The sequence below is a fragment of the Micrasema longulum genome, unplaced genomic scaffold (assembly GCF_059751315.1).
Source record: "Micrasema longulum isolate JH-2025_06_02 unplaced genomic scaffold, ASM5975131v1 h1tg001113l, whole genome shotgun sequence".
In the NCBI taxonomy this organism is placed as follows: Eukaryota; Metazoa; Arthropoda; class Insecta; order Trichoptera; family Brachycentridae; genus Micrasema; species Micrasema longulum.
In genome coordinates, this window is record NW_028278301.1 from 413,054 (window position 1) to 438,530 (window position 25,477).

Genomic DNA, 25,477 nt, shown 5'->3' on the forward strand with positions numbered 1-25,477 from the left:
TGGATGTCAACCGACCAGATGGAGCGGCACTGTCACTGAATTATCAGAATCATCACTGACGAATGCCTATAAAGAGCACGGGACCGTTCCAGATGGAGGGAGACTGTTTACAGAAGAGCCATGCCTGGAGTCAGGCGCAATCACCATCCTCAGACATGAGGCACAGATTGAAGAGAGAGATAACGGCAGTAGTAGTATCATTTAACCGACTGGTTACATTAGTGTTCATAGAAACGTTTAAAAAAAAGCTAAAATCGACCGGTATACCAAATATTAGTTAAAAATGGTATCAAGCTTACTTATGGATGTTTATAAAACCGGCCTTAAATAGATTTAAAAAGTATTTGTAATTATTATTTAATGCTATCATCATTCCCTTTCCGCACCTAATGGTGCATAGGGCACTGCATAGGTACACCAATTGCAGTATATCTTGATCATTTTTGTTACATGAAAGTAATCTTGAAGATCGTCAGATCAGTCTTACGCTTCAAGTACCAGTCAAGGGACTATGAAATATTAGTGTAAAAACGCCCTTTTAAATAAATATTTCATATCAACCATGCCGAGAATCGAACCCAAGACCTTTTAAATGATAGGCAAACGCGTTGACCATTACACCACGAGGCCGACAATGCAATAATGAAATAACACTGGATTTTTCATGAATTTTTTTTTATAAATATGAACATAAACTACGCGGACGATAGGCAAATAATGTATGTATATATTATTATATGGATGCAAAAAATGTTATGCACTTTAAAATTAATTATAATGTAGATATAAATGACATGATTATGTACAATTTATATGGGTTTAATGTTATATGAATTTAAATGTTATATTTTTTGTGATGTTCTACAAATTTTCAGAACCTGATTTATTTACATATATGTGGTATAAAGGATATTTAAAAATAAATCTCAATTTACCTAATATGCTTTTACATTTCCGTCAATAGCTGAATACACATGAATGTTCTCCCTCGAGTTAAATGCGTTTTTGAAAGAACGTGATAATAACCTGTAAGGGTAATAAACGGTTGCCTGTCACTAATGATTACTTTTTCGGGGCGCGATTACTCTGCACTTTAGGCAATACAGAAAGAATTGTTTGTGAAATGATGCGCGGAGATTTCTAATGGCGACAAAGCCAGATGGATCTCACCCACATCAATAAAGGTTTTAGTTCTTTGGCCTAAAGTCAACGGAAGGTAAATGTTTAACAGTGTGTGCAATGTGAACACTTAAACCAGACAAACAGGTAAGCCTTGTGTATTGCCCAGACCATATTCCTTCTGGAAAATGTTCTCCCTTTGTTTTTAATAAATAACTTTTCCTTTTCTCTAAGACATGTTTAGACAAACACATTTTTGAACGAGTTAATCATCATCATCATCAAAACCCTCTTATTTAGTTCTAGCACAAGATAAAGAATGGGTGTAAAATAAAATAAAGAACACCTTCACATAGTATTTATTTATTGTAATCACAGATATACAGTTGTTTAAAAATATAAAAATTAAAATATAAATGGACAGGTCACCAAATAAAACATAAGCGATTAGAAAATCAATAGGGAGGTCAGGCCAGATTCCATAAAGTGAAGATTATTAAGATAGTTGTTTACTGCTAGTGGTAAAACTTATAGAAAATGGTTTATAAATTTTTGCAGGGGAATTCTATTCCTGTAATAATTGGCAATTCTATGGAAAATATGCCATACATATTTTAAAATACTTTTTTCAAACTCAAACTAATTGTTTAAATTTATTTCAACAGAGAGGGAAAAAGTTGAGAAAAAACAGAGAGCTGTTGAAATAAATTTAAATATGAACAACTCCCTAGGGAGGAAATCCAGCCAGTCTGCAAGCATTTGGACATAATCAAACATTGTTCAAACTAATTGGTTTAGTTTTACTTTTCTTTTTTGTTTTGATTATTGAACAACAAGCAACTTTGACGACAGTACTTAGGTTGAAAATGCCTGCTAAGGTAAAAGTACTCGATGGTTAGCAAGGAAAGAGTGCAGTTGTCACATCATACTAAAATTACTAACTATCAAGAATACAATATCTACAACAAGCATCGATGATACTTAATAAAATATTACCCATTAAATAAATTATTTAGCTAATAATCACTGTAGTCGTTTCCAGAGTTGTTAGACTGACCTCCTCTATAGCCGCCCCGGTTACCCCCGTAGCCTCCACGATAGCCACCGAAACCGCCTTGGTTACCTCCGTAACCACCACGGTTGCTACCATAGCCCCCATAATTGCCCCGATTACCGCCATAGCCGCGGTTCCCTCCGGCCCCACCTCGGTTACCATCATTATTCCCGAACCCACCTCGGTTACCGTTATTATTCCCGAACCCGCCACGGTTGCCCCCAAAGCCGCCACCACGGCCCCCACTGCTGCCACCAAATCCTCCAGTGTTGGAGAATCTCGGACGCTTATTGTCGAAGTGAGACATAACGGCAGCTTCTCGCTGTATTCCAAAATCACCAGAATTCATTAGGCACAACTTCTTGAGGACATCCAGCACCTGTAATTTAAATTTAATATTTATATTTCCATTCACTGAAAGATTGCATCCCGGCGACCTCTGTTGTATAATAGCTAAGACATTTGACACACGCACGGAAGGTTCCGGGTTCGATTAGCAGGGAAAACACAAAAATAAATGTGATTTTTCTCAAGCCTTGGTGTTTTGTGCTGTAATTCACTGCTGTAATAATTAGGACTCAAGGGGTGTTATTCTGAACCACTCTCGTGTAAAACAGTTTTTCTCGTGTATTCTTGAGATAATACGGCATGAGAGCGTTTGGAATACCAGCCCTGGTCTGATGTGGCGCAAAAAAAAAATCATCATCACACCCTTGTCGGCACTCGATGGTGCATAGGACACTGCATTAGTACACCAAATGCAGCATATCTCGATCATCTGTTACATGAAGGTAAGGTGATTACCCTTACGCTTCAGGCGCCAGTCAGGAACAAGAAATATGGGAGTGTAAAATCACCTTTTTAATCAATATTTAATGTCAACCTTGGATTTGAACCCGGGATCTCAAGTATGATAGGCAAACGTGCCAACCACTTCATAACTAGGCAGATTTATCTTCTAAATTTGTTGCAACAGAGAGAGTAAACATTTTTGAGAAGGGAATATGGAAGTCTAGGCATTTCATGGTTTAAGTGGCCTCTTCACTCAATATCCTTTTTCAGGATTTTCACTTGAGTAGCCCATCAAGTTGAAAACACTTGGCCAAGAATCTGGTTCTTTTTTACACAGAGAACTGTATTCTTCATCTGTACAGGGAAAAACATCATTACAAACAGAAAATAAGACTGTCAGGACTTTAAATACTCATCATTATCACCATTCCCCCACCCGCACCTAATTATGCACAGGGCACTTTAATGCTCCAATTGGAAGGTTGTGGTTCTGTGGCTAGTATCGTGGACTCGCAGATCAGAGACCCGAGGCTCAAACCCCCGCTATAACACAACTCGATTACCGTGAGTTATTTACAACTCAATGAAGCCTCAACTCAGGCCACTAAAAATGAACTATTTGACTATTTGGGCAAATCATAAGAATGCGTTTTCTTTATAGTAAAAGCATCCAGCGATTATTTGTAAAATGCATTAAGGAAAGATAAGTCTTACGCCTCAAATAATCAAAATACTGCCGTGAAAAACTACAAATTTCTAAATTAAACATTTCACAATAACCTTTCCGGGAATTGGACTCGGATCTCAAGCTCGGTTGGCAAAGTACCTAAACGAGGACCGGTTTCCACTTGATTTCTTTTATCAAGATTTTTACCTGAAAGTAGCCAGCGTAGCCATTTAAAAACTATCACCCAGGATTCTGCTCCTTTTTTAGATTCTGGTTCTGCTACATTTTCAGGGGGGAATATTATTTACATTTCAATTAGAATATTCGTTACATAAATCTAAATAAATATATTTTTTAGTGACCTTGGCATCAACAGGGTCTGGTTCGAGAACGGTTTCAGGATCTTGGGCTGCCTTATCCACTAAAACTTCTATTGCAGGCCTAAGGGCGACCACAGCAGCAGCTTGAGCCGGATCCATATCAAAGTTTATCCAATTATCCAAGGTGACCACACCGTCTTGGTACTCCACCTTGCAATTTAGAAAACAGCATAAATACAACACACATTATTGCTAGAGTATTATCAGTACAGTTATTATAGACCCACCAGAATTATTTTACTTCAGTCATTTTAGGTATGATGGTGGTGCATGAATTACTGCATTGATAAAGTGAATGCGGTGTATTTTGTATCTTTGACATTTTTAACAGTGTGTGCAATGTGATGCTTGTTGTAAATTTTTTTAGTTCCATAATTTTTGTAAGATTTTCTAAATATTTAAATATTAATTAATAATTTTATTAATATTAATAATTTTTTAAATATTATTCCATCTTATATAAGATTTCCATATTTAAATCATTACTAAGCTGCAAACATTACTAAGACTAATACCCGTATGCAGAGACAAAACTTAAGGTGAGGAAAGTACATTCTAATTTCAAATGCAGAGAATAACCCGAAGGTGAAGACAATAGAATGTACTCTCCTCACCTTAAGGTTTGTCTCTGCATATGGGTGTAAAAATGCTGTATTATATAAAAATAAATAAATACTGCCAACCACAGAATACGTATTTACCTATATCTAGTGAGGATAAACAGTATCTTATATCTGTACCTCAGAGGCAGACGGAAGCAAATCCAGAATGTTCGTATCCAGTTTATGATTATGTCTATTGATTTTAAAGAAACCTAAGTCTTATAATGAATAAACCAATGTATTAAGATACTGAATATACAAATTAATGTTATAGTTTATTAGAAATCACTTAGAGAAAGTAGATTTTTCAGGCTTGTGTTGAACATTTGACGTTTGGATTTGCATCTGTCTGCCTCTGAGGTACAGATATGTTGGCTCATAATTTAACTCAATTTAATTTTACATAATTGTTTTGTACTACATCTAATTTCAATTAATTACACCCTTTTTCAATGTTTTGGAAATAGAACATATATTGTATTATTTACTATAATAAAAGCCGATTTTCAGCACTGAACTGAACTATACTGCTGCGGTAAAGTAAGTTCAGTCTTACACTTCAGGTGCCAGTTTTTTTTTTTGTTTCGGTTAAGATGCAATAAAGTATTGCAGTGTAAAACCACCTTATAAACAAAAATTTCATGTTGACCATCTTAATAATTGAACCCAGGACTTCGAGCATGGTAAATGAATGTGCCAACTACTATGCAATAAAGCAGACTTTGCGTGGATGTAATGAAAAAATTAAAAATTTTATGAATCGAATACGAATAAGTCTATGAATACATAGACGTACATAACAAATTTCTCAATTTTCTCTAGTCCAATTGATTTAAAAATAGAATCTTGAATGAATGGGTCATTGTATTATGTACTTAATTTTTTTATTGCATTCTTCGAGTTACCTTTCGAGAGCCAAATAGTAGAAGGTGCAAAGGAGCCACCATACTCGTCTGTTTACAGCTAACTGCTCGAGTGCGCACTTTCTCTCCGAACACAAAGAATGGAGAGGGAAACTTCTGATCCAAGTTGCTGCAGTTAACTGAAGTTTTATGCAGTAAAGCCGCCTTGCTTTCAGTTGTCAAAACCTGGAACAGGTAAGTTACAAAATACATTAAAACCTAAACCATAGGAGGAAGATGAAAGACATGGCACGATTAAATTGATAATATACTTTTATAAGATAAACAAATCTGCTGATGAATATGGACTGATTTAATGTTTTTCGCATAAGGGAAACAAGTAGAAGGAATAAAAAAATTATTTAGGGTTTTTTTTTTACTTAACACATTTGGGTACTGTCATACAGATTCATTCGCCAATGATAAACGCCCATTTGAACTGATAAAAAAATGCACATGTTTTCATAAAAACAACTAGGGAATGTGGCATTTACAAGCAGCAATCTCAAAATCAAACTTGAAACTCTTGAAATTTCGCTTACACTTTCAATGAATAATATTGAATGGTTCATATAGTGTTAAGCCAAGGGCAAAATATCAAAAGTGAATTAGTTTTTTTTAATACAAAGTGTTATCTACAATTTATTTTGACATAAAAAAGTGATTTTAAATTTATGCAGTTCTGACAGCCAATATGTCTAATACAAGAGGCGAATAGCAAGCTAAGAAAAGATGAATATGAACAAAATGTTTTTATGTATTTATAAATAATTAGAAACTAGGAAAATTGATAAACAAACATCGGGGACAATAAAAGGAAATGAAATTAGTTCACAGTAAGATGAAATTGTCAAAAAATTTAACAAAACTATACTACTACTATTACTACCATCATGCCATTTCTCCGTAGGGATAGGCAGAGAGAATGGACCGCCACACACGTCTATCCTGGCATATATTCCTAGATTCTTCCACATTCATACATCTTGTCATACATGCCCTTCGGTTCTGTCTGCTCTTAGCATGACCAGACTTAAGATTTTGGTTTATCTGATTATGCCACATCTTCCTTGGTCATCCTCGTCTCACGTTACCGTTCATTTTCGCCATGTATACTTGTTTTACCATTCTTTCGTCGTCCATTCGTTCTACGTGACCAAACCATCTCAGAGACCCTTTCTTAATCTTATCAATTATACTTGACTCAGATTTACACTCTCGCCTGATTTCATCATTCGTATTTCATGCATTGATTTCCCACACATTCGTCTAAGAGATCGCATTTTGACCGCGTTCACCCTTCCTCTGCCAGTTGTATGTTTCACTTCCATACATGATGTTAGGACTAAAACTCCGTATCTGACAGTTTAGCTTCGATTGACATATTTTTATTGGCAATTACTGTGCTTAGCGCTCCGTTCATTTTCTTGCCCGCATTCACTCTGCTTTCAACATATTTTTCTACTCTTTCATCTCTTGAAAACATGCTTCCCAGATACACAAATTCTTCTACTTGTTCGAGACATTCGTTGTTTACATTTATTATGCAGTCAGTAACCTCACTTCCCCTTTCAAATACTATCACTTTTGACTTACTTTCGTTCATCGCCAATTCGCTCTCCAGGCATACATTTTAGAGACTATTTGTTGCAAATCATGCTTGCTAACAGAAATGCATCATCGTTAATAAAACGCTTATAAAAATAATGGAATGGCCACTGAAATCTGGCGGATACAGAAGTGTTGGCAAGAGAAAAGTGGAGGAAGTTCGACAAAGTACTTGCGGAAATATTTCCAAGCTCTACTGACCTTCCTCTTGCCCTGATGGAAGCACACATTGGGGTACAGCCCCATGCACATGAGGGCCATGACCTGGTCCAGACGAGGGTCCGGCCCCCGGGCGTCCCACGGCCGCTGGGAGAAGCTCTCCTCGGGGAAGCCGGCCATGACGAGGATGGAACGGAGCTGGAACTTAGCCTCGGCAGTGACCCTGAGGGTGGGCAGCTGCAGCCCTTTCCACTCGCAGAACCTGATCTCCGCGTCTTCACCCTTTTCGCGCTCCCGTTCCCACATCTAAAAGTACATATTCAATATACTGCTAAATGTTGCATATTGCACATTCGATACAACAAAGTCATAACTCAAAAAAATCTGATTTTTAATACACAGAATAAATTATAAAAAAACTCTCATATGCTAAAAAATTTACATCATTCTAGCTTTACGATTGACCTACCTGATTTTTTTTATTTTTTTTTAACTATACATTTTTTTTTTGCACCACAACAGGCCAGGGGGCCTAATTACAGTGGTGAATTACATCACAGAGCACCCGGGCTTGAGAAAAATCACATTTTTATTTTTTTTGTGTTCTCACCGGGAATCGAACCCGGAACCTTCCGTGCGTGAGTCAAGCGTCTTGACCACTACACCACGGAGGCTGATGGCACACTTAGACTAACGCTTATTTGAACCCCGCCCTTTTCAAACAGTGTCATATTTTAACTATTTTCTTGTTAATGTTATGACAAAACTAAACACAGTAGACCTCTGTTTATCCAAACTCTAGTCTATTATACTTTCAAAGGAAGTAAAAATGTGATCTTAAAGTAAGTTCTGCACTTTCTTTAAAAAATTGCCTTAATTTAATGGTTGATCCAACTATCCGGATTTCTGTATTAATCTGTTCTAACCGTAACTCATTAATCCGGATAATTGGAATTTTACTGTATATGATACGTCAGCATTGCTTTAAAGAGTGAAAAGATTATGTTTAAGTTAGCCATATTTTCAAGCAGTTGACATCTATCTGCGAAGTAAAATGGAAACATTGAAATAATGTAGATTTATTTAATTTATCCTTAAGACTATTTAACCATTTCCTTCCAAATTGTAATTATTATCAATATAAAGGAATACATTATGATACATTGCCTCTGTCTCTCCAAAACTTTTTATTTTTATCTTCTGTTATTTTGTCTTGTATGATAATTTTTTTTAATGAAGATTAATGTTTTGTCCTTGTGTTAAAATGATTATGATTTTTTCTGTTTCTCACTGAAATGTTTTGTTCATTTATTTGTGTTTTGTTTTAATGATTATATTTTTTTATTCTTTGTTAAAGACATAAGCCGTTGAATTAAAAAAAAAAAAATAGTTTTAACCAAGGATTATGATAAAAAGTTATATTCAAATCTCAGCCATCTCCCCGCAGCAATCAGCTGCTATAGTGACCAGGAAGTCTCCATACAGTAGCAGCGTATCTAGAGTACCTGAAAGGCGACCAGCATGGCAACATAGTCAGAACAGCGGTCCCCAGCAAGAGCACGCTGATGGTAAGACAGGCGTCGCCGTCCCTGCTCCAGAGTGAAGATCTCCGGGAATGTACTACTGTTGGCTGCCATAGTGGCCAGGGCGTCTCCACACATCAGCACCGCCCCTAGCACCATCATCTTGCCTAGTCGAGGCTCTGGAAATTCAAATATAAAAAGTTATTATAACAACACTGATGAGAGCCTTTGAGATAATGTCATAAGGACTTCTAAAATGTAATTTAGTGTCAATAATGCACAAGGCAGTTTTGGATATACATAAACATCGTACAAAGCTCAACGATAATAAGATTTTGCGAAAAATGATCGCCTCACAGTTCTACTTCAATTTTAGTTTTGTAAATTGGCTTTTCATTGAAAAATATTGAACAGCTTGCATAAGTAACACGTATTTAGGTACACAGAATTATGTATAGTTTTTTTTTTAAATTTATAGTAGTGAAAGTACATACCAATGTACCCCCACATACCAAAAAAAAAACATTTCAAAGACTGGGTCTTCCTATCGGTTTCGCTCATACAAAAAGCAATGTTTTTTTGAAGAGTAACTTTTTTAGAATTGTCATTGTTTTAATATAATTTAACTCTACTACTTTCATTGTGAGTTTGGTAAATTATATGGACGACCTTTGTCGGATATTGTCATTCTCCCTCATGACCATATTGCAAACACGAATAGAAACAAAAACTGTATTTACTTGTATCAAATTCACATATACAGAGTATTTAATAATGTAAAATATCTTTTAATCGATTTCAAAACAAATAAAAGGGGATTTTGTATAAACCGCTCACAATTATTTTGATAGCCATAAAAATGTTCACATCGCTATCAACCGTGAAGTATCAAATTGATTTGTTCTTGATTGAAATTCAATAAACATAATATGCTTACATCATTTTCCCAAAACAACAAGGGATCATTCTTAGAAAAATTATAATACATATGAGCCCATTGCAGGTTAAGTAAACTAATTGACAAAATGGTTTAACTTTTGTATTCAAAGTTTTAACTCAAGGTGAGCTTTTTGCTTGATTTCTTATTGATAATTTTAACTAACATGGATGTTTCGTACATAAAGGATCAGGAAAAAAATATTTTTAGATTATACTGATTACAGAAATGTTATATAAGCAATGAGTTAACTTCACCTTTAAAGATTCAGTCAACTGCAATGGGCTCATGTTATGCTCCTAAAAATAATCAACAAAAATGAGAGTGATGAAAAATAAAATTTTAAGACATATGTTTAGATTTGACTTGTCATTCAGCACCACACTGTCACCCAAGAATAACATAGATGCACTATGAGAGAGGTTTAGTTTTTAGATAAATTTTCAATAAAGTCAAACAACGCAGGAAAACTTGGAATTTAAAAGAGAAAAAACATTGAACTCATTTCAAAGCAAAATCATTCATATTTCGTATGGAATGCATAAAAGTAGAGAGCTTGAGGTCAATGCCATATTTTTAATGTCATGATGATATGACCCACATACGGAGTTCATATAATTAAGATAATTTCTCACCTATGGGTAGCTTGGCCAGGATCTTGCCCAACGGAGTGAGGTGGTCAGCTGAGTCCAGGCAGCGCAAGTCCCTAAGGACAGCTTCAGCCTCAATAACGGCATCTAGCGGTGGCGGCTCAGGAGCCTTACTGAGGAACTGACCCACGGCACCCAAGCGAAGGAGCTTAATACTGAAAATATTGTTAGTATTATTAGGTACACAATTATTCACTTATACGTGTAGATCGAAAGTGTAATTTACTACATAAAAGATGAGAAACTTTACTGTGTTTAGTAATTGCTATCCAATATATATTATATGTGGGTACAACATCCATAGATCCATGACACACACGCACCAATTTTTTTTCTAGAGAGCATCGAACGAAGAAAGCAACATGACACAATACCTTATATCAAGCAATACCAACTTAATATACACAGGACGTTAACTCTTAATAACGAAATCGGATGACAAATCCAGTGCACAGATCTGTAGTACATAAACTTCATCACCGCCATAGAGGCATCCAGAACACAACCCATAAAGGGACCACGGTTACCGAAATTGTGTTCAATTACAGGTTACGGAAAAAGATACTTAAAATTTTCATATAAATATACGCCATTTAATTAACATTATCAATTTGGAGATTGACATCTTTCACACCTATACTCTTTTTTCTAGACCCATACCTAAGCGCCAGTTCATGTAGCGGTGTTCGGAACATCTCGGGAGTCTGATGTTCATCCAAACGAAGGAACCTGGCCTTGGAACACAGAGTATAACAGTAGCCAGGACGGACACGACCAGCTCGACCTTTACGCTGAAACATGCCAAAGGAAAATCATAATTTAACTTGTGTAATGTTAAAACTGTCCTGATAACATATTTTATTGATATTGTTTGTTACCTGCTCTAGATTAGTTCTGCTGGCCCACACAGTGGCGTAGCTGGTCATGTTATTGTGCGAAGTAAACAGTTTCATGCGAGCTTTGCAAGAATCAATCACGAATACCACGTCATTTATCGTGATCGATGTCTCAGCCAAGTTTGTCGAGAGGATCACCTAAAAATAATTTATTTTAAGATCAAATAATACTATGAACTATACAATCTTTATCAAGAACCTTCTATTGCAAACCACATAAGGTGGACAATCAACCAACTAAAGGGCTGTTTATAACAAACCACGAGAAAAGGCAGTGTCAGGAGACCTAAACTGCGATACTTAGATACAGTAGAACCGCGATATAACGAAATCCAAGGGACCAAAAAATAAAAGTTCGTAATAACAAATGATGCTGAATAGAACCAAATTGCAACTTTAATAAAATATACATGGTTCCCAGCATATTATATGTAATACAATTAAAATATACATACTTCAGTTCTCTAACCTTTAACCCTTCCAGAACACTTTTTGTATATGTTCCTGATGTAATAAACAGACAATTCTCAGCAAAAAAAATGTAGCTAAAGGACTTGAGAGGTGATTGATTTGTGTTTAGAAAGTCTAAGCAGTTAATCCTACTCACATAAGTAATAATTTCACTAAAGACAGGCGTTGTGGCACAGTTTGTTAGATGGCTAACTGTAAAACTGGCGTCGCGGGTTCGATTCCAGCCAGTCGCAAGAAAAAAATCCAAGAAAGATTTTTCTCAATTGGTCTCGGTGTTGTGGTTTATTTTTCATAACTACCTTACAAATCCTCTCTTTCCCACCTATTGAGAAGCCTCTAACATAGAGGCTTAGCGTAAGAATTGAATACACACCTTGGTAACATGAGGTGCTGGAACATGGAACACCTTTTTTTGATCTTCCCTCGGCAGTTGGGAGTGCAGCGGAAGGATCTGGTAGTCGGATCCTCCAAACACCGGATGGTTTTGAAGGTGCTTCATCAGGGCAAAGATCAAATTCCAGCCGGGAAGGAACACCAGTACAGCACCGGGGATGTTAGTAGTCTTGATGTGTTTTAACAGAGCTTCTATCAGCTCAAAACTCACCTAAATAAAAAAAATATTTTTATTACTACTGAATAACGATTATTTATTTATTACATAAATCATCATCATTCCCCTTAACGCACCAAGTAGTGTATAGGGCTCTGCATTTGTAAACCAAATCCAGCATATTTTAATCATCTGTAACATGAAGGTAAGGTGATCAGTCTAACGCTTCAGGTGCCAGCCCAGGAACAATGAAATATTGCAGTTTAAACAACCCTAAAAATCCATATTTTACATCCACCCTGACAGGAATCGAACCCAGGACCTCAAGAATGGTAAGTAAATGCGCCAACCATTACACAACGAGGTGGACTTAAATCCACTCGATTTCCTTGTTCAGGATTTGTACCTGAGAGCAGCCATCAAGTTAAAAAGACTCATCCAGAGTCCTGGTTCTATTTCACACACAGTACTGTATTCTTCATTCGCCTGGACACAGAAATTACATACATTATCACCAGTGACCAACAAGCTCCCATATTATACAGGTATATAGTGTCCGATACAGGGAATCTGCGTTTCAGTATACAATTTTTACTGCTCCAAGGAAGACAGGAGTAAATCCGTTTTGGTTATTTTGCAGAAGAGCACATTGAGTGTTTAAATATCAAATATATTATGTTCACTGAATTAAAAATTCTTTACCTGAGAATACAGAAAGAATGAAACATTGAATTTTTTGAAAATGGGGGTGGAATATGCTCAAATTAGCAAATAGGTCAGACGCTGACCAAAAATTGGGGACTTGAATAAGTTTTCAAGATTTTTGTGTAAAAAGCGGGGCTTTATTTTTTAAGATTATTAAAGGACATGTTATTGAAAGTGCTGTCCATCGCTAGCAACTACTTTCTTTTATCTTTCTGGCAGCATACGAATACCATCTCGAAAGAACAACTCTCTTTTGAGGTTATCCACGAATCGAGCCATTTGGCATTTGATATGGGTCTTCATCGAGTAATGCTTCCAATTTTTTGTCTTCAAACTTTTTCAGTCCGCCAGAGAGTTCTTTATCTTCAAATCAAAATCATTATTTTCAAAGTGTCAAAACTAATCTCTGAATGTCGTTTCCAACAGAGCACAGTCGCCATAAGTCTCCACAAGATTTCTATTTGCTTCAGCTGCTGATTTAAAAAAAGGGAATGCAGTGAAATTCCCCGCAAATACTATTTTTTAGGGACAAAATTTGACATGTTTTGAACAGCGAGAACTTATTCAAGCCTCTAATATATATTTAATGTCTGTGTTCCATTTTAACATGTTTTTATAACAAGATGTAATAAATAGTAAAAATATTTAAACTAAATAAAAAAAACTACATAATACAAGCTAATGTTAATAAAGGCTATACCATTGATTTACAACTTAGCTTGTCAAGAAGTTTTTCTTAGAAAATAATTGCTACCTACATCTTTTTCACTGAGTCTAGCAATGGAGTTCCTTGTGTGTTCAGAGTACTGTGGACTGATTGGAACTTTATTCAGGTCCTGTTCCTCTTCTTCTTGCCCGGCTCCACGATCCTCCTCTTCATCATCATTGTTCCGGGAGCCGCCCGCTTTGCGCTTGCGCACATCAGTCGGAGGAGAGAAGTGGCACATCTCCACACAGTCTTCCAAGAACAACTGGTCAACAGGGTACATCCGGCCCGGTACTAGAATATTAATATTGAAGTCTCTCAAAACTACGCAAGACTCTTTGTGGGCAATGGGAATCAGAATAAAGTCAAGCGAATAGAGAAGCGGACTTACGTGTGTATCGGATGGCAAACTGTAGATTACTATAACAGTATGTACACAAATATTGACAATTTCTTTGTATATTAGTGTAGGACACTCACGCACACACCAAAAAAATTGTTTAAATTATTGTACAACACAATAAGAGAACATTATTGAACTAAAACAATTTTCTGTCAATAAATGCAAAGAAAAAGTAATATTTTTTTGTCATTATTAATAGGATAAAGAAAAACTTGTCCATTGATGTACAATATCTAAAGAAGCCTTTCTTTTATTTCAAGATCTTTTACTTCTTACCTTCAACTATCGGACAGTCTCCAAAGTAGCGGCTGAATAGTGTAGTGTCCACCGTGGCACTCATGAGTATAACCTTCAGGTCAGGATATGTGTGCACCATATCCCTCAACAGGACCAGGACGAAGTCTGTGTTAACATCCCGCTCGTGTATCTCATCCACGAGAACATGAGAAACTCCTCGCAGACCACCTTCCAACTTGCGGAGAAGAACACCGACAGTGCAGAACATGACGGATGCATACGGACGCGGAAGCATCGACTCGAAACGAACAGAATACCTTAAAAAAAACTATATATACTATCTTGCATATTGAGACAGGAAAATTATATATTTAACTGTAAAATTTGTCAATGTTAAACATAGTCATCATCCTCATTTCCATATCAGCACCCAATGGTACATAGGACACTGTATTGGCGTTTCAATTCCAGCGAATCTAGATCATTTTTGTTACATGGAAGGCAAAGTGATCAGTTTCACTCTTCAGGTCCAGAAACAATGGAATATTGCAGTGTAAAACCACCTTCAAAAAGTCATATTTAAGGTCCACCCTGCCCAGTATCGAACCTAGGACCTAAAGTACAGAACCAACATGAACATGCCAGCCATGAAGTTACGAGGCAGACTTATCTCCGCTTTTTTACCTAAGAGAAGCCATCGAGTCAAAAGCACAAAAGGTTTTGATTATATTTCACACATATAACTGTATCTTCCATCCGCTCGGACACAGAATAAATATAGTTCAGTAAGTAAACTAGAACCATAATCCTGGATGTGCGTTTCAACTTGTTTACTACACTCTGGTAAAAAAAATCCTGAAATAGAACATTGACTAATCTGCCTTGTGATGTACTGGTTAGTGTGTTTTCTTATCATGCCTGAGGTCCCTGGTATGATTCAAGGCGAGATTGTGTCTCACTGAAATATTTCATAGCCCCTGAACAAGTGCCTGAAACACAAGACTAATCATCTTGCCTTAGCGTATGTATATTACATGATTGCCAACATGCTGGCTTGGTGTACAAACACATTGTCCTATGCACCATCAGGTGCAGATACGGGGATGATGATGGTAGCAAAAATTAAAAAATGAACAACATATTAGGTATACATGATTTTGAAAGCTCACCCAATAGACTGTCCCAAATCTTCGCAACGTTCATTGGCAACTCTTTCAGCCACAGAAACAGCGGAAATTCTTCTTGGTTGAGTGACGCAGATGTTACACCACGAGCCTTGCCCACTAGCGATGTAGTCATCCAGAATAAATTGGCAAACCTACAAGAAATTAATGGTACCAAAACTCAACGTATTCCCTTCGGGGGCTGATATTCTACTCCATGACTCACTAGGATGATGTACATAATATAACCTCAGCAAGAAATCGTTAGTCTTCGAGATATTGACACTTAAATAAATAAATTGAAAATCTACGCCTCAGATCAGCTTCTCGAGTGCCACTACTACAAATTTCCATATTCTAGGATACTAATTTATGCTATGCAATCCTTAATAACCCTGCCGTTGATCACCGCCTGAAATAATACTAATTGTGCCATACTTTTGCAAGAAAATATCATTAATGCCCAATTCATGAGTTGAAAATTGATTATCTAGCTAACCTGGTAAGAAATTGAAAAAAATTGCTCATTTGTGTATTTTTAAAAATTGTACAACATTTACTGTATTTTAGTTTTTAAAAAAGAGACATTCTTGTTTTATTGCAAAAGGAGCTCATTGTGAAATTAGTAACATTTATTTATTAGGATTTCAAATGTAAACAATTGTTTTAGTTTATTAAAGTGAGAGGTGTTTATTTAAATCTAAACAAAACACAAATCTCCAACAAAAGAGAGCTCAAAAAGATTAGCAAAACACTGATTTGAATGTTAAGGTATGTAGCAAAATTATAAAAATAAATAACAAAAGTGTTGCCATAAATGAATGTAAATAATAATTAATATTAACCTGAGTAGTCTTTCCACAGCCAGTATTTCCCCTAATAATGATGACAGGATTGTCGTTGATGGCTTCCATTATAATAGACCTCATACCAAACACTGGTAGATCCTCACGTTCCTTAATGCTGTCCTATTTGAGCAAACATAATACAATTAAATAAATATTGAAATCGGCAACATCGCACTTTTCAAACAAAGATTTTTTGGTGAAATTAGTGGAAAATTCTTGGTAGAATTAAATTGTAATTATACAACATACTTATTAAATTAATGACAGGTTGATACAATGGTAGACATCTGAAATTGTCGTGGAAACAGTGACAACATTTATTGTTGAGTGAGATGCCTGGAAGTATGAAGAATGAAAGGAACTTAATTTACATTTTTTTTAAAAGATGTAATGATGTGGATTTAATTATTAGTGAATACTAATGAAAATAATTTTAAATATTACTTGATTTACGAACGCAATAATAACAAATTAAAGGAAATATAAAAAACATTTAATAATTAAAATTCTATTCCGTATAAAACGGCACAAATTTCAACAAGGCGAGTGTAAAGTAATGTTTACTCACCGCCAAGAGAGTGCTATTTTGCATTTTGTCTCTGTACTCGTTGGAGAGCTGTTCCGACAGTTGTTCCTGAGTGGCGGAGGCCAGGGGTCCCTCATCGATGTTGCACCCCAGCCAGGGGTTCCAATTAGCCTGCGGAGGAGACCACGACACAACTCCAGCTGGCTCTGGGCGCACATTCAACATCTGCTCCACCACGGCAGTCTTCAGCAGGGGCTGGGCGGGAGAACCGGTGGGAGCGTTGGCGTCTACATATACAGGGTCCACACCGAGAGCTGGAAAAATTAAAAATGACCATTAGAATATATTTTTTATGGACAATTCAAATTAAAATCTAAGTGTAATCAACCGATACCTTGCATATCGTCACTTACTTAAATTGATGATTAAATTATTACCATATTACCTCGATTGTAATGCAGTATATCAGAATGTTAATTATAAATATGAAGAACTGTTGGTTTTCCAAATAAAATAAGATTGATTATAATTTGCATCCTTATTTTTTGAGACAAAAAAAAAGGTTTAAAAATAGGCACTGTCAACCTCGTGGTGTAGTAGTCAGCGCGTTTGACTATCATTCGAGAGGTCTCGGGTTCGATTACCGACATGGTTAATATGAAGTACTTATTAAAAGGGGTGTTTTCACACTAGAATACTTCATAGTCCCTAGACTGGTACCTGAAGCGTAAGAATTATCATCTTACCTTCACGCAACCAAAATGATCAAGATACACTGAGATTGGTGTACCAATGCAGTGCCCTATGCACCATAAGGTGAGGAAAGGGAATAATGAAAAAATGAATGATATAATTTTTGTACTATCACTATCCGAGTCTGAAATTTTATCAGTGTTGGTTTTTTCCATAAGCATCACTTTTCGATGCGTCATTGTCGGCATCTTCCCGCAAAATGTTGTCAAATATTCGCTTCACTTATGTCAAATCTACGTCCAGCAGCTCTGTTTCCGAGCTTTTTTTTATGCACAATCTTTTCAATGAAGCATCATAACACAGTATTCTTTCCGATATTTAGAATGGTAATTAGGGAGATTTTTGTTTTACTATTTGAATACATAGAATTTACGGCGATTGTAACACGCCATCAATTATAAGACACACACTCCAAATTCAGAGACACCAAATTTATAATTGAGGAAATACTGTCTGATACAAAATGAATTCGAAACATGTAAATATAAAAAATTTTGCATGTATGTTTAAATATGGTCTTAATTTATTTTTTTTAAAAGCTAACCATAACGCCGTTTCCCCATAGAAGTAGACGTAAAATACGTCACACGCCATCGTATGCATTTCTTGCGTTAGTAAATTTACATCATATTTAGTTTTAAATTTCATTTCATACAGCGAACCAGTACACCTCAATCGGCTGAAATTATTAGAACTGGATTGAATATGATAATAAAAGATAAAATATGAATTTTATTACGTCCTTAAACCCTTAAACTAAGATTTACGTTAAAAAAATTACACTTACGATTACTGTTGAATCTTGCAGCTTTCCTAAATGCAATTTAGTCTTTCAACACTTCTGCATAAGGGCTATTATTCTCTAAAATAAAACTGTTTGACTTAAGACCGTGTTGGGGTTCGAGTCCCCGGGGTTTCTAGTTTTTTGCAATAATGTTTTGTTTTTTTTAAAGCATTTTTTGTTAATCAAATGTTTGCGTTAAATTAGAAAATATTTTAACTAAAACTATTAGCCGCTAGCGCCATTTGTTATGGATTATTTATCAAATATAAAATAAACTTTTTTTTTATGTGCCATACTACCGCTATGGACATTTTATCAGAATTTTCGTAGCTTACCAATCTAAAAACTCACCGCTCACACTGGTATCTTATAGGATACATTGCCAATAAAGTGGTTAAACATTTCAAAACAATTTAAAAGAAAGAAAAACAGACCAAACATAGATAAAATTGAAAACTGAAAGTTTTATTATTAAATTTAGCCTAGCCTGAAGGATGATATGAAATAAAAACATCTAAATACAAATTGAACTAAACTATTCAACTCACCATTCAAAGCATCCCTTAATTCACTTTCAAGCTGTGGGGCCATCTTAACTGGGTAAGGTTTCATCTGATCACCAGATTTTTCTTTCTTCAGAGTTCCACTAAAGGGCTCGATGACTCCGAGATGGAACAATTGTCGTACAAGAGACAAAGCGCAAAATTTGGAAGCCGTCTGCTTATTCGAAGCTGTTTCACGCCCCGTTACGGTACGTCCAAGCTTCTTAATGTACAGACTCATCTCTGCACAAAAGCTCCTGTAAATATCATAAAACATTAGAAATGTATTGTTCGGTTCTTTTATAATAAATAGCTGTGGACTACATAATTAATATCAGGATCCCTGCAAGACGATTTACGGTAAAAAAAATATATATTAGCAACAGGGATTTGGTATAAGTTTAGGTAAAATAATGCAACATTAAGTGTTATTATAATTTATTGGTTAAAATAATTTCATATACCTTCAGAGTAAACTGACAATGAAATTAACAAATAACAACGGGGATGGAGAATACCTTAAATAAGGGAATATGGAAGTCTAGGCATTTACAGGGCTTATGACCAGTCATTGGCTGGTTTAAGTGGCCACTTTACACACTGTGTAACATTCACCATTTCGCCTATGTTTGAACATCCATATTTCTTCAATTCTTCCATTTGTTGATTTTAGTGAAGTTAAAGAGCTGAAACCTTTATTGTTGTGAAGAGATTCATCTGACTGAATTATTTAACATACTAGGCAACGCCTGAAAACAATTTTTCAGTTTTTAAACTTTTTCTTGGACCAGTTGGTTTCATTACAATATTTGAGTTTGTCCAAATGGTCCAAAATTTGTCCAACAGGTCATAAGCCCAGTAAATGCCTAGACTTCCATATTCCCTTATTTAAGGTATTCTCCATCCCTGTTGTTATTTGTTAATCTTAATGACTCCCGAGGGGGTGAAATCCAGTCTTTTGTCTACAAACATTTGGACAAACTCAAATATTGTAATGACAATGAAACTTTAAAAAGACTTGAATTAGTTCTTATAATCTGTCACTTTTCACATCTGTATTTTGGTCTATTCCGTTCAAACTAAAATTACGTATGTAGAATGCTAAATATTGACTTACAATTTAATAAATAAGTGCGAATGTTTTTACAGTGTCACAGTGATTAAATTATTTACACAGTTTACCCTGAAGATGGCTCCTGCAATGGTAGCCGAAACGTCGGAATAAATCCAACTCACACGGTATCACCCAAAAAGAAGTATATTGATAACAATTTAATCCTATCAGTAGAGACCGGATTATATGCAATTGCATATTATGTATTTGCATATTTGGGCTATTTTTACAGATCTTAATAGTTGTTGCCGACCTAAACTTTGAAACACACGGTTCATATGAGCACTCTTAGCAGTCACACGGCTTCTCTAAGCGATTAAACACAGTAAATAGTCGTAAACTTGGAGAAAAATTTTACCAAACAATCCAGAAAATTACGTCTAATTAATAGTTTCGTTAATGGCACGGATGATATTTGGCCGAGACATAATGTGCCAATATAGCATCTAAGTTCAAGCACTGTCCAGTAACCTCGGTGGACGTGGAATATTCATTCTGAATTTATAAAAATATTTTGACTGATAGAATGCACAACATTACAACAGGAAATTTAGAAAAATTCATTATTGTTAACATTAATAAAAACAAAGATTGTTTAAATTTTTCCTGATAAAAAAAAAAATACTATAATTTTTTTAAATTTTATGTTGTATAATTTCACATTTAATTGCATGCATATTTCAACCTTTTTGTTGCATATAATCTGGTCTTTAATTATCAGCTTCCCAAAAGAAATTATGCACAAGAACTGATTACATTATTTATCATATTTTATGTACCTACAGAATGAAATAATCAAAAATCAACATACATAATATGTAACAAAAACATAGTAACATTGTATAGAGAATATGAGACAAATCCATTTAACCCCAATTTAAGCCAAGGAATTTAAGTTACAAATGGCTATTTCCCTAAATCCTTTGGCCAGCGTGCTCTACGACTAATGTTAACTATTAAAAACAATATTATGAATTGAATCGGCATTCACTTCGTAGCACTTCATTATAAATTATCATTAAAATAAAACTTTGTTATTAGTGTTGCATTTATATCACCCGCCGGTGGGAGGAGTGCTCTCCCGAAACTGTAGTAGTGTTCTTGTAAAAATAATAAAAATTGTGTAATACTAATAACAGAGTTTTATTTTCATAATAATCTATTAAAAACAGGCTATAAAGCCCACCAGTTCTCAAAACTATTGACAAAATGTATCTTTACTTAATAAAAAGTGATATTGTCATCAATAATATCATGGTTTGAAACCATTGTCCAAAGACAATTATTATTTTCTTATGTGTAATGTTCTTCAATGCACTCTGTATTTCTTTCATATAAATTGTTAAACAAACAAGAACATTATGTTATCTTGTGTCTAAAAACAATATTAGTAAATTATCAATGCATATAAAAATTACATACACAAATATACTAACCAGAAAGAAGAGTGTGAATGCTCATCATAGGATACTCAATTTGTTTCCTAAATACAGGGAAAACATAACACAGTGAGTCATAAAGAAAAATCAGCTTCAATAAAAAAATAAAATAAAATGGCTTCATTGGTAAATAGTCCACTGAAGTCATTTTGATGGGTAGAAAATGATCTATGCATTGTATTACTGAATAATTTTTGAAAAATAAATTAGTATGGTGAATATTTCCTTTTACTAATGATAAAAAGTGTACAAAATACACCAGACATGTTAACTCAAATATTTGTATAAATTCAGCAAGTGTACTTTCTAGAACAAAAGAAAACACGATTGCTTATGGAAAATTTTTGAAGCTGAATCAACTTACAACTCAAAGTGTTCATCCGTTTCCCCGTAAAATTACTATTGAACATAAGTGAACTTTTAAACAAAATACTGAAATATTTGGAAATTCATACATTATTGACCCAATCTATCAAAATATGTTTTTTGAAAGCTTGGGTAAGTGCAGTTTTTTACGCTGTGAATGTCAGCAAATATCATGTTTAACTTATATATTTGGTATGATTAATTTTGTGTTAGTAATAAAAGTGAACACATAATTAATCTTACAAAAAGGTGAAGTGATTTTCACAAAAATGGAATAACCTTCTGAAATATAAAAAAATACATAAAAAGCTTAAATCATAACTTAGTGAAGCTTACGAAAACGTTTGGATAATTATAAGAATAATTTTCATTAGAAAAAAATCTGGAATGCTGTATACAAAATATCATAATCCGATGCTTAGTGATAAACTTGATAAAGGTTTATAGTCCAAAATGTGCAACTAGAATAGGCAATCTGAAAAGAAGTCAAAAGGAAGATTCCTTCTAGAGAATATAATGTACATACATTATGTAATTATGAGGAAAAGAACTAGCAAGTTAATGTGACATTAAGATTTAAACAGGTTTTTGGCGTGGAGGCAATATATATACATTTTTTAAAGGTAACCCAATAAGCTTTTTATTTTAAGGGCTTGTCAGCAGGTGGGAGGAGACAATATGGGAGGAAGTTATGAAAAATACAACACAACACGTAAACGATAAAAAAAAATCTTGGATTTTTTCCTTGCAACTAGCGGGAATCGAACCTGTGATGCCGGTTTCACAATTAGCCGTCTAACCAACTGTGCCATGATGCCTGTCTTTTTAAATATTTATTAAGCATTCATAAACAAAATTTCGACCAATTTGTGTTTTCCACGTTCTGCTGGGTTTCATTTTTACCGTCAGTATTTTGAGTTATGAGTCTAATATGTATTGAGTATAATGAGTCTATTTAGAGTCTAAGCATCATCAGGTGCTTACAGGGAAAGATGATGAAATTTAAATTATGATTGGTAAGATTAAAATTAATTTTGAATGTAACCGAGTATGATCCGGTCCCACAGCCTTATAGGAATAGTCCGAGTTGATCTTATTAGACTGCATAAACTGGTGCAGTTTGCTCTTGGCGTTCTCAATGGTCCAATTCCCGTGGATGGCAGCATTCACATCCAGGTCCTCGGCTTCCTCCACTCGCTGGGCTTGCTGCAGCCGGTCCATGTATGTAAAGGGACGACCGTGCTCCTGGTTGGCTCCATCCCCGCCCCAGGCTCTGTACGCCTCTCCCATCTCACTCGGACCCATACCCTCCTGAAAATACAATAAGAATTATCAAAATAATAACCATCATTATATCATAACCCTGTCTACACATGATGGTGGATAGTGCACTGCATTGGTACACTAAATGCAGCGTATATCGATCACTCGTTACATGAAGGTAAGTTGATCAGCCTTACGCTTCAGGAGCATGGAATATTGCAGTGTAGAATCACCTTTCAAATCAATATTTCATGTCATTTTCCCAGAAATCGAGCCTGGAGCCTCAAGATCTTAAAGATCTCGGGGTCGTAATAACTTGTGATATAAAATAAGTATCACGCATTATCAAAATCATCACATGAACCAACTCCTCTCTATACCTAATAAGTAAAGCTTTCTCCCACATTACTCACTTCTAGAGTTTGTCTAAAAAATCCGAAATCCTTATTTTAAAAGACAGAGTTGTTGAAGAAAGCTCAGAGATGGACAACTAAGATGGTAGTTTCTCGGTAGGAATAGATAATATGATGGCCGCATAAGAGAGTGTGGCTTGAGTGCACTGGAAGAGTAGAGGCTGCGTAGTGACTTTATTGCAATATAATGTACAGAAGTAAAAAATCAATGTTCACTATGAATAATAACAGCCATTCATTAAAATGAAACACTACCTCCTTCACATCCAAGCTGTTCCGAACGCTGTGGCGGCCGTAGAAAAAGCTTTCATAGCGCGTATTTACGTACAAAATATCCGCAATAAAAGCTTTTTCAACAGCCGCGAGAGAGTTTGGAATAGCAGTTCAGGGCCTCGATTACAATGGGAAGTCAACAGTATCTTCGACTGTCTATAAAGAAAAATCGATATTTGTGTACGTAAATGAGTATGCATGAACATTTAAAGTTTCTTCATCGGTAACCTGTGTATAATTGAACATGTTTAAAAGAAAAAAATGTATGCATATTCTGCTTTTCTTACAGAAAACTTAATTTTACTCTGTAGAAAAATTTAAGATAAATGTTAGCTTCCCATTGTAATCGGGGCCCAGGAAGAACTTCCTGTCAAACCGAGTTGTGGAGCGATGGAATCTTTCTGGGAAAGTGATTGGTACACGCTTGGTTAATACGTTCAAGAACCACCTGGACCTTATGTTTTCAATATGTAAATCACGGTGCATTAGACGTAGACGCATCAGTTTAATGCTGCTAGAGAATATAATATTTCATCAAAGGGTTGATATTTATTAAAAACCTTACCTGGAATACGGGTCTGGCAGCAGGTTTGAAGTCATTGGAATCCTGAGGATCATTTTCTTGAGGTGTTGGCAAATCAATTGTATTTTCGGGTACGTCTGCGGGAGCCACATGCCCAGACCTAACGAGGTAATTTACGAAATCCTTGGACGCGTTCACTTGGGCATCCTTCTTCGTAGTCGAGTTACCGACGCCTACGTAAGTAATAGTATCCACGCGAACCTCGCAGAGGAATCTTTGGCGGTGTTTCGGGCCTACAACACAAAAATAAAACCAGTAAAAACCGTAAACTTTTAATACATTGAAAACAAAAGTCACGTCAATGTATTTCATTACCTGTGGCCCTAACTTCAAAGTTAGGGGTAAGTTTGGTTTTCGCACACCAAGTGTGCAAATAAGATTTGATGTCACCCATGTCTGGTGGCTAGCGGCTCAAATGATAATAAACCGTATTTCTTGAGAAATTGAGTTAAGAGGTTAACTGTGAGTAATAAAAGAACTTTGGATGTATGTATTCTCTTCTATAATATTTATTACCGGTCAATACAGAATGTCGGAAAACAGAGATTATTGGCAAACACGGCAAATACGGCAAACCACCGGCAAGGCGGCAAACACAGACCACAGACTACAGATATCTTGCGGCAAACGGGCCACAGATCACAGATAATGTATAATATATAATATTATAGTTTATAGTACAAGACAAACGGCAGCGACAAGCACGAGCAAGCAGTGAATCTGACCATAGGCAAAAATTGATATGATCTATAAGAGACAATGTAGAACTATTTGAACCATCTAAAATCTAAACAGATATGAATTTGACAGGATTTGACACAAATTTCATAGAAAAAATACATTTTTGCTTTTTCACCGCCGTACTAAGTTGTTCTAAGTGTTTAATTTATTTACACATATTTGTCAGTAATAGGCTTAGATGTGTATACTCTAAAGTAACAGAGGAGACCAAACTTTATGAAAAACACTTTTTTAAACCAAGATGTGATGAAATCGAAAGAACGAACTAAATAATAAAAATAAAAAAAATGTCTCCATTTTCGGCAGAA

The 25,477-nt window shown here is 35.4% G+C and overlaps 1 protein-coding gene across 4 annotated transcripts; it reads right to left on the reverse strand.

Annotated features, from left to right (window-relative positions):
* Window positions 1–1,462: 1,462 nt before the first annotated feature.
* On the reverse strand, window positions 1,463–25,042 carry mle (dosage compensation regulator mle). Of its 4 annotated transcripts, none has more exons than XM_088233508.1 (19): window positions 24,744–25,032; window positions 24,411–24,661; window positions 22,942–23,207; window positions 21,528–21,574; window positions 18,984–19,234; window positions 16,941–17,212; window positions 16,370–16,492; window positions 15,531–15,679; window positions 14,401–14,678; window positions 13,774–14,015; window positions 12,134–12,364; window positions 11,272–11,427; window positions 11,054–11,184; window positions 10,379–10,548; window positions 8,789–8,985; window positions 7,326–7,589; window positions 5,520–5,702; window positions 3,995–4,162; window positions 1,463–2,552 (listed from the first exon to the last, which is right to left on the reverse strand). In XM_088233508.1, exons 5-19 carry the CDS (start codon window positions 19,216–19,218, stop codon window positions 2,136–2,138), a joined length of 3,216 nt encoding a protein of 1,071 aa, XP_088089634.1. In that variant the 5' UTR covers window positions 19,219–19,234; window positions 21,528–21,574; window positions 22,942–23,207; window positions 24,411–24,661; window positions 24,744–25,032; the 3' UTR covers window positions 1,463–2,135. The 4 variants fall into 4 exon arrangements, with proteins under 4 accessions (XP_088089634.1, XP_088089632.1, XP_088089631.1 ...); XM_088233506.1 differs by lacking the exon at window positions 21,528–21,574 and having other exon boundaries at window positions 24,744–24,838; window positions 24,945–25,028; XM_088233505.1 differs by lacking the exon at window positions 21,528–21,574 and having other exon boundaries at window positions 24,744–25,042.
* Window positions 25,043–25,477: the final 435 nt, after the last annotated feature.